Source organism: Protomyctophum bolini, assembly GCF_963924005.1.
Source record: "Protomyctophum bolini genome assembly, chromosome: 5".
NCBI lineage: Eukaryota > Metazoa > Chordata > Actinopteri > Myctophiformes > Myctophidae > Protomyctophum > Protomyctophum bolini.
This window is the reverse complement of record NC_137866.1, coordinates 2,103,975-2,114,262: the sequence shown is the minus strand read 5'-3', so window position 1 is coordinate 2,114,262 and position 10,288 is coordinate 2,103,975. Positions and strand designations below refer to the sequence as shown.

At 43.7% G+C, this 10,288-nt stretch overlaps 1 protein-coding gene across 4 annotated transcripts in view; it reads right to left on the bottom strand.

The window, feature by feature from the left end:
• Positions 1–3,959: 3,959 nt before the first annotated feature.
• sdcbp2 (syndecan binding protein (syntenin) 2) overlaps positions 3,960–10,288 on the bottom strand; it is a 66,783-nt gene continuing 60,454 nt past the window's right edge. For 2 of the 4 annotated variants that reach the window (XM_080763440.1, XM_080763441.1), the window contains exon 10: positions 3,960–10,112. In XM_080763440.1, the coding sequence (XP_080619566.1) occupies positions 10,058–10,112 (55 nt within the window). In that variant the 3' untranslated portion in view covers positions 3,960–10,057. The remainder of the gene's footprint in view (positions 10,113–10,288) is intronic. The other 2 variants (XR_013964031.1, XR_013964032.1) reach the window with 2 other exon arrangements.

Sequence of the window (10,288 nt, the reverse complement as noted above, 5' to 3'; positions counted from 1 at the left end):
CTGGCTTCATTTGTGTCTGAATCTCAAGGTCTCTGTGGATGTCTCTCTGTTGCCTTTTTGCCTAGACTTGTGTAGCCAGAAAACTATTACACAATCTCCGAATGCTATATTGGAACTACACCTCCTGAATGTTATATAGAGTCTGGAACTACACCTCCTGAAATCCGAGTTGCTCCAGACTGTATGACGGAAGCATTTATATTTTACTCATGATCAGAGCTTCCGTTGCTCCAGACTGTATGACGGAAGCATTTATATTTTACTCATGATCAGAGCTTCCGTTGCTCCAGACTGTATGACGGAAGCATTTATATTTTACTCATGATCAGAGCTTCCGTTGCTCCAGACTGTATGATGGAAGCATCCAGACTGTATGACGGAAGCATTTATATTTTACTCGTGATCAGAGCTTCCGTTGCTCCAGACTGTACGACGGAAGCATTTATATTTTACTCACGATCAGAGCTTCCGTTGCTCCAGACTGTATGACGGAAGCATTTATATTTTACTCATGATCAGAGCTTCCGTTGCTCCAGACTGTATGACGGAAGCATTTATATTTTACTCATGATCAGAGCTTCTGTTGCTCCAGACTGTATGACGGAAGCATTTATATTTTACTCATGATCAGAGCTTCCGTTGCTCCAGACTGTATGATGGAAGCATTTATATTTTACTCGTGATCAGAGCTTCCGTTGCTCCAGACTGTATGACGGAAGCATTTATATTTTACTCGTGATCAGAGCTTCCGTTGCTCCAGACTGTATGACAGAAGCATTTATATTTTACTCATGATCAGAGCTTCCGTTGCTCCAGACTGTATGATGGAAGCATTTATATTTTACTCATGATCAGAGCTTCCGTTGCTCCAGACTGTACGACGGAAGCATTTATATTTTACTCGTGATCAGAGCTTCCGTTGCTCCAGACCGTATGACGGAAGCATTTATATTTTACTCATGATCAGAGCTTCCGTTGCTCCAGACTGTACGACGGAAGCATTTATATTTTACTCATGATCAGAGCTTCCGTTGCTCCAGACTGTACGACGGAAGCATTTATATTTTACTCATGATCAGAGCTTCCGTTGCTCCAGACTGTATGATGGAAGCATTTATATTTTACTCATGATCAGAGCTTCCGTTGCTCCAGACTGTATGACGGAAGCATTTATATTTTACTCGTGATCAGAGCTTCCGTTGCTCCAGACCGTATGACGGAAGCATTTATATTTTACTCATGATCAGAGCTTCCGTTGCTCCAGACTGTACGACGGAAGCATTTATATTTTACTCATGATCAGAGCTTCCGTTGCTCCAGACTGTATGACGGAAGCATTTATATTTTACTCATGATCAGAGCTTCCGTTGCTCCAGACTGTACGACGGAAGCATTTATATTTTACTCATGATCAGAGCTTCCGTTGCTCCAGACTGTATGACGGAAGCATTTATATTTTACTCATGATCAGAGCTTCCGTTGCTCCAGACTGTATGATGGAAGCATCCAGACTGTATGACGGAAGCATTTATATTTTACTCGTGATCAGAGCTTCCGTTGCTCCAGACTGTACGACGGAAGCATTTATATTTTACTCACGATCAGAGCTTCCGTTGCTCCAGACTGTATGACGGAAGCATTTATATTTTACTCATGATCAGAGCTTCCGTTGCTCCAGACTGTATGACGGAAGCATTTATATTTTACTCATGATCAGAGCTTCTGTTGCTCCAGACTGTATGACGGAAGCATTTATATTTTACTCATGATCAGAGCTTCCGTTGCTCCAGACTGTATGATGGAAGCATTTATATTTTACTCGTGATCAGAGCTTCCGTTGCTCCAGACTGTATGACGGAAGCATTTATATTTTACTCGTGATCAGAGCTTCCGTTGCTCCAGACTGTATGACAGAAGCATTTATATTTTACTCATGATCAGAGCTTCCGTTGCTCCAGACTGTATGATGGAAGCATTTATATTTTACTCATGATCAGAGCTTCCGTTGCTCCAGACTGTACGACGGAAGCATTTATATTTTACTCGTGATCAGAGCTTCCGTTGCTCCAGACCGTATGACGGAAGCATTTATATTTTACTCATGATCAGAGCTTCCGTTGCTCCAGACTGTACGACGGAAGCATTTATATTTTACTCATGATCAGAGCTTCCGTTGCTCCAGACTGTACGACGGAAGCATTTATATTTTACTCATGATCAGAGCTTCCGTTGCTCCAGACTGTATGATGGAAGCATTTATATTTTACTCATGATCAGAGCTTCCGTTGCTCCAGACTGTATGACGGAAGCATTTATATTTTACTCGTGATCAGAGCTTCCGTTGCTCCAGACCGTATGACGGAAGCATTTATATTTTACTCATGATCAGAGCTTCCGTTGCTCCAGACTGTACGACGGAAGCATTTATATTTTACTCATGATCAGAGCTTCCGTTGCTCCAGACTGTATGACGGAAGCATTTATATTTTACTCATGATCAGAGCTTCCGTTGCTCCAGACTGTACGACGGAAGCATTTATATTTTACTCATGATCAGAGCTTCCGTTGCTCCAGACTGTATGACGGAAGCATTTATATTTTACTCATGATCAGAGCTTCCGTTGCTCCAGACTGTACGACGGAAGCATTTATATTTTACTCACGATCAGAGCTTCCGTTGCTCCAGACTGTATGACGGAAGCATTTGGACATTGCGAGAGGCAACAGTCTGGTAACTCGAGACTATATCATCTTGCCTGATATTGTTCTGTTTCTCCTCATCTCCTCTCTCTCATCCATTATGAAAAAGGGGCCTGAACGGATTAAACAGTTTAATGATTACTTCTGGGGATGAGAACTGCTATTCTGTGTAGCCAACACAGTAGAATGAATGAATGAATGATCAACACCTCTATCAGGGAGGAGACCGTTCCTATTGATCTACAAACTAGTCATTGTATATTATTATTACTGAGGGGCTTTGATGTCATCACAGGGCAACGCTGTCATGGCAACAGGCACTCCGCTAATCACATCAGCCTTCTTACACCAGGGGGGAGGGGGAGGGGGGGGTGTCTCTGTGAGTGTGTGTCTGTGTGTGTGTGTGTGTGTGTGTGTGTACGTCTGTAATCCAAGTAACTCGAGAAACCGTTCGCCCCACCAACTTCAAACGGTGGAGGACATGTGGGGGTACCTACCCTATAGGGGACACGGGGAGAACATGCAAACTTCGCCAACCCCGCCTCGGGTATGGGCACTGATGACGTGGAGGAGGGAACACGCCGCCAGCGCCCACAGCGTCCCCAGCGGGAATCGAGCCCAGGACCTTCTAGCTGTGAGGAGACAGCACTGCACACCGACTGTGCCACCGTGCCTCCATATTATCTGTTGACAATCTCCATATAGAAAACACAATAAGAGTGAAGGATACATAAGCTTTCCATCTGATATTAATCTATGAACTCAGATGGACCATGATGCATCAGTGCATCATGGTCCATAGTAATAATAATAATAATAATAAAACTTTATTTGTATAGCACCTTTCATGACATGAAATGCAGCTCAAAGTACTTTACAGAACAATGGAGAATAAAAGAAAAGCAAGGCAACAACATTAATGTTAGTGCGGTCCGGGGACTCCCAGGGGTCCTTGAGGGAGTTCCAGGGGGTCCCCCCAGCTAAATGATACGTTGGACCCTTATGGGTCTGTAACTCTGCTTTAATCTTCAATCACTCTTGAGTAAAATGAACGTTGATTTTACAATATAAATATAGTCCCAGAGATAGAAATGCCATTAAATGGGTGTACGTAGCCTATAAATGCATGTCAAACTGGGGGTCCCTTGAAATGAAAACGGTTGAAAATCACTGCAAGAGGTGAAAAAGTCTTCTGTCAACGTTTTGAACCACCGATGAGGGACCGATGAGGCAACGTGAGAGACAAAGACAAGCCAACAGGAACAGAAAGACTGTTTATTTGATTTACAATAATTATCTCGGTTACATTCGTATATAAACTTTTTAGATTTTTTTTTTATAGCATTTTTTTTTATATAGTGACTGTGACATTTTTTTTTTTATCAGATTACATTTCTAGAAAAGAAGAAAAATAATAATACATGCATCCACACATGAACAGCATTAAAAAGATAACAAACTTTATATTACATTAGAAATGGAGAAAAAAAAAAGACGAAACACACAAACAAGAGTCACTCGTCAGCTCTGAGCTCTGGAGCTCAGCCATTATTGGGAGGAGGAACGGATTAGACGCGCATCCTCTAACACGGTGGTCCGGGGACCCCCTTTGGGGGTCCTTGAGGGAGTTCCAGGGGGTCCCCAGCTAGATGATAGTGGACCCTTATGGGGTCTGTATAAAGCCCTATAACCAACACCAAAGGGTCACCAATGTGTAACTCCTTCCAAACGGTTACAAGGAGTTAAAGGTATATTCAGTGATTTCACTTAATTCAAATATCACTTATTTTTTTGTTTTGTTGTGATAATCCTCCCTATTATAGAGTGTGCTGACCATATAAGGAGTTCCTCCCTGTCCCCAGTTAACCCCTGGGGGTCAAAAAACTTTAGGTTTAGTTTTTGGCTCTCTATCCTGATTGGATGAAAGGCTTTGCCACCTAGCCAAAAACGAAAGCTATGGTTTTTTTGAGTGAAATCACTGAATATACCTTAAACGCTAAAACCGTCTGGACCCTTTGGTGGTGGTTTTGGGGGCCGTTGAATCACTAGGGTCAACGAACGTGGGTCAACAGGACATATCACACCGCCGGGACAACGCTAAAACCGTCTGGACCCTTAAGGTGTGGTCAGGGCTTGTAGACAGAGTGTACCAAACGTGAACCAAATCAGTTCCATTTGTATAGGCCAACACTCTCGTTAAATTAACAGTGATTTTACAATATAAATGTATAATTGGGGGTCCCGGAGAGACAGACCCTGGCCGTAGTTCTGTCAGGTTATACATCTACGATTAACCCATTCTGACCTGAGATCAGATTCATACGAGGTTTCCACTGGGACACACACTGGTCTGATGAACCCATTCTGACCTGAGATCAGATTCTAAAAATGTCAGTCGTTCTTCGATTTTTCAAAAAATAGCAGACCTACAAGCTCGTAGCGCGCCACTCGGTGGCGCGCTATGAGCTTGTAGATCTGCTATTTTTCAATAGCTAAAGCATAACATGATGCTGACACCAAGATGGGTTCCCGTTCAGAATGGGTCAAGAGGACACTGGCTCTCCTAGAGGAGTATCCTGTGGGGCTGCAGGGTAAATGTACTGTATTTTTATTTATTCTCTTACTGTATAATGTGATGTATTGTCTTACCTTGTGGGCCACGAGCCTGTAATAAAGTTCATATATATATATATATATATCTATATATATATATATAGAAATGCCATTAATTAAATAGGGGGCCGTAGGCTAATTGCCTAATCCAGGTCAAACCACCAGGGGGGGCCCTTGAAATGAAAATGGTTGAAAATCACAGCTAAGGGCCGCAAAAATCTTCTCTTATGGGGGTCCTTGGCTTATATATTTTCAAATGGAGGACGGGGGGGGGGGGGTCCTTGACATGAAGGACGATTCGATTCAATCGATCCTAACGACATCACACAAAAGGTCCGTTTCGTTGAGCTCGCCATTTTGCACGAGGCACCACAAGCAACCAACAAAAAACAACAAACAGACAAACGAAACAGACATTGTTGAAATGGATAAACAGGAAACAGGAAAAAGACAACCTCTTAAACAAAGAAAAAAGGTAGCGGAAAAGTGCACTTAAGTGGGTCCTGCCCCAGCACAAGACCCTTAACCCATTCTGACCTGAGATCAGATTCATACGAGGTTTCCACTGGACACACACTGGGTCTGATTAACTCATTCTGACCTGAGATCAGATTTAAAAAAATGTCAGTCGTTCTTCTATTTTTCAAAAATAGCAGACCTACAAGCTCGTAGCGCGCCACTCGGTGGCGCGCTATGAGCTTGTAGATCTGGCATTTTTCAATAGCTAAAGCATAACGTGATGCTAAACACCAAAATGGGTTCCCGTTCAGAATGGGTTAAGCGGGTCCGCCCCAGCACAAGACTCTCATGTCCAAAAGGAAAATACTCCACACCTCCCTCAAAAAAACATCCAAACGTTTTAACCACATCCTCGATTATAGCATCGAGGTCCGAATGCAACGTTTGTATAGATCGACTATTTGCGCCGCGTAAACAAAACCGCTGCATGTACGCTTAATGAATCTTTTAAACGGACGTCCCTCCAGACCAAACACCACAACCAGAATAGTAAAAAAAAAAAAATGATTCTAACTCAAGTGGATGGAAAGAGAGTCCACGCCACGACTATTACAACCACAACAGGGATGAATATAATCCAGTCTATAGAGTGCAGCAGTCCCGCCCCCTTTCAGAAAAGCGAGTGGCCCAGGAAATGAAACTCCAATGCATTTTCCCATCGGCACTTCTAATATAATTTATTTAAAGACGGTTACGCCGCGGACAAAGCCAACTCGGATCATGACAAATCATGACAATGAACACAATGTTTTGGGACGATCAAATCATTAGAAAGAAGAAAATAAAGGCAGGAGACACAACACTATTTGTTTTGTTTTTCGTCTTATAAATTATTTGATCGTCCCAAAACATTGTGTTCATTGTCACGATTCGTCATGATCCGAATTGGCTTTGTCCGCGGCGTAACCGTCTTTAAATAAATTATATTAGAAGTGCCGATGGGAAAATGCATTGGAGTTTCATTTCCTGGGCCACTCGCTTTTCTGAAAGGGGGCGGGACTGCTGCGCTCTATAGTGTTTGGTGTGGACGGACGGCCTTGTTTTCCCCGTACCCCACCCCAGGGAACAGGACTATGTGACAGGGACCCTAACCCCAGGACTATGTGACAGGGACCCTAACCCCAGGACTATGTGACAGGGACCCTAACCCCAGGACTATGTGACAGGGACCCTAACCCCAGGGAACAGGACTATGTGACAGGGACCCCTAACCCCAGGACTATGTGACAGGGACCCTAACTCCAGGACTATGTGACAGGGACCCTAACCCCAGGACTATGTGACAGGGACCCTAACCCCAGGGAACAGGACTATGTGACAGGGACCCCTAACCCCAGGGGACAGGAGGCTATGTGACAGGGACCCTAACCCCAGGGAACAGGACTATGTGACAGGGACCCTAACCCCAGGGGACAGGAGGCTATGTGACAGGGACCCTAACCCCAGGGGACAGGAGGCTATGTGACAGGGACCCTAACCCCAGGGGACAGGAGGCTATGTGACAGGGACCCTAACCCCAGGGAACAGGACTATGTGACAGGGACCCTAACCCCAGGGGACAGGAGGCTATGTGACAGGGACCCTAACCCCAGGGGACAGGAGGCTATGTGACCAGGGACGTACGCACATCGACATCAAAAGGGGGCTTCGGCCCCCTGCCCTTTTACCCGTCTGTAAAACAACTGCCCTCTCCAGACCACGAATGCGACATTTACTACATGGTGAAAGAAATGCAAATACCCTCCTCTCCTTTCCTTGCCATAACGGAAGGAAGGCAGCGTTCAGGAGAATCGTCTCCTGAACTTTAAACACAGTATTTTTTGCGTTGAACTAATTTGTTTAGAAATACACGTCGTTACACCGAATCTCCGCTAGCTAAAATAGTGCTGGGTTTACGCCCCGAGAATAGCAGATGTACAAGCTCACAACGCGAGAGCTTGTAGATCTGCTATTTCTTTAGAGCTTGTAGATCTGCTATTTCTTTAGAGCTTGTAGATCTGCTATTTCTTTAGAGCTTGTAGATCTGCTATTTCTTTAGAGCTTGTAGATCTGCTATTTCTTTAGAGCTTGTAGATCTGCTATTTCTTTAGAGCTTGTAGATCTGCTATTTCTTTAGAGCTTGTAGATCTGCTATTTCTTTAGAGCTTGTAGATCTGCTATTTCTTTAGCTGTAAAGGGCCACTCTTAACCCCCCCCCCCTACCCTCCTCCCTGAAATGTGCACATCATTGTTCCCAGTTACCCCAAAATAATTAATACGAATCCAAAAAATGAACACAAATAAAAAGCAGTCCCTTCTCCTTCTCCAACACTTCTAGTTTGGACTTTGGAAATTGGAAAAACAAAAACAGAAAAAGCTGTGTAGTGGAACGATAACATACTGTCTCCATCTGTCTCCCAGACAAAAAAAATTATGTTTTTACAACGCAGTTCTTTAATCATCTTCTTCACACAAGGCCTCTCCAAAGCATGGCATTTTGTTTAGGATCGTTTTTTTTGTATAATTTACAGAAGGTTTTTGTAAAAGGGCTAAGCCAGACTTGTACGTTTGAAAAATTTACATTTACAAGCCAAATATCATAATATGGACAACATTGGGTTCCTCCAAATGTTTTTTTTTGTGAGATTTTAAAATCTAAAATCCACATCCTTTAACAATGCAAGGCATGAATACCATGCCTTTGTGTTTATTTTACAATGTCAGGAATAACTCTCTTGAGATCGAGACTAAGATGAAGTCAAAGAACATTTCCTACCCATGACCATGAGACATTAACTATTCCTATATGAGTGTTGTCTGAAGACTGTACTACAGGGAATGAGAGACATTTACTATTCCTATACGAGTGTTGTCTGATAAGACTGTACTACAGGGAATGAGAGCACAGCTATTATATTCTCTACAGTTATTTATGACAAGGCTTCGATGAAGGAACGACCACTGGAGACCAGTGGCTCTTTACAGCATTCTGATGCGAGAGAAGAGAAGAGAAGAGAGGAGGTGAAAAAGGTCACTTTGCCAAATGATCTGTCTTCCACGTCGGGAGGAAGCTCTGGACTCGCGGGATAGCGTAGCGTGTGGATGGCTTTTTTTTTTAACCCATTCTGACCTGAGATCAGATTCATACGAGGTTTCCGCACTGGACACACACTGGTCTGATGAACCCATTCTGACCTGAGATCAGATTCTAAAAATGTCAGTCGTTCTTCGATTTTTCAAAAATAGCAGACCTACAAGCTCGTAGCGCGCCACTCGGTGGCGCGCTATGAGCTTGTAGATCTGCTATTTTTCAATAGCTAAAGCATAACATGATGCTATAACACCAAAATGGGTTCCCGTTCAGAATGGGTTAAGAAACAAAGTTATGTACGGTCCTCAATGTCCCATATCAACACGACAAAAACTTAAAAACTTAGACTACACGGTTTAACGTATAAAAAATGTGACACACAGGAGGAGGAGGTGGAAGAAGAAGGTAACTGGCATAATATTGAATAACATACAGACAGAGATACAGTAGATGGAATTATAGCGATGCAGCGAATATTCGGCCCGCAGAAAATATTCGGCAGAAAACGGCAAAAAAAAAAGAAGAGAAATGCATTTTCGGCCTATTCGGTTTCAGCCCGAATTGGCAGAAAATATATCACGGAATAGTGTATCAAAATAATGCATTCAAAAGAGCTGGATAAACGTTTTATGGACCCATAATAGTGATTATTATTTAAGTAAATTCGCCATAAATCAGGTAGCTTTAAGGTACGGCCATGACAGCAATGGTAGGAAAAACTTAAGATGTATAAATCATTAATCATATTCGGATATTCGGTTTTCGGGCCAAGAATGTCCCTTTCGGTGCATCCCTAGAAACAAATGGAGGGAAAAAAGGCATCTTGAATCGCGTTTAGCAACAGGTAGGCTAGAGAATGACGACGGTGGGAATGATTGTTGATGCAGGAGTTGGTTCGGTTGGAGGACAGAAGGAGAGAGAGAGAGAGAGAGAGAGAGAGAGAGAGAGAGAGAGAGAGAGAGAGAGAGAGACCGATACAGAGTGGATGGGAATCATAGCAAGTGGACGGACAGACAGACGGACAGAGAGAAAGACTGGAGGTATAAAGGAATGGAGAGAGAGAGAGTTTAAGAGAAGGATGTTTCTCTGTAGATTGTAGATATCCTTGACTTGAGGTGCGCGGCGCGGCGCGTTAGGCGACATCTGCCTGGTCGCTCACACCTCGGGGACGGAGTGGTCCATGGCCGACCGCAGCAGGCCGGTAGACATCCTGGCAGACGCACACGCACACGCACACACACACACACACACACGCGCAAATTAGCATCCATCCATCCATCCATCCTTCTTCAACCGCTTATCCGTGGTTGGGTCGCGGGGGCAACAGCTCCACCAGAGTGCTCCATCCAGACTTCCCTCTCCATTATAGTGACTTCCTCCTGGGGG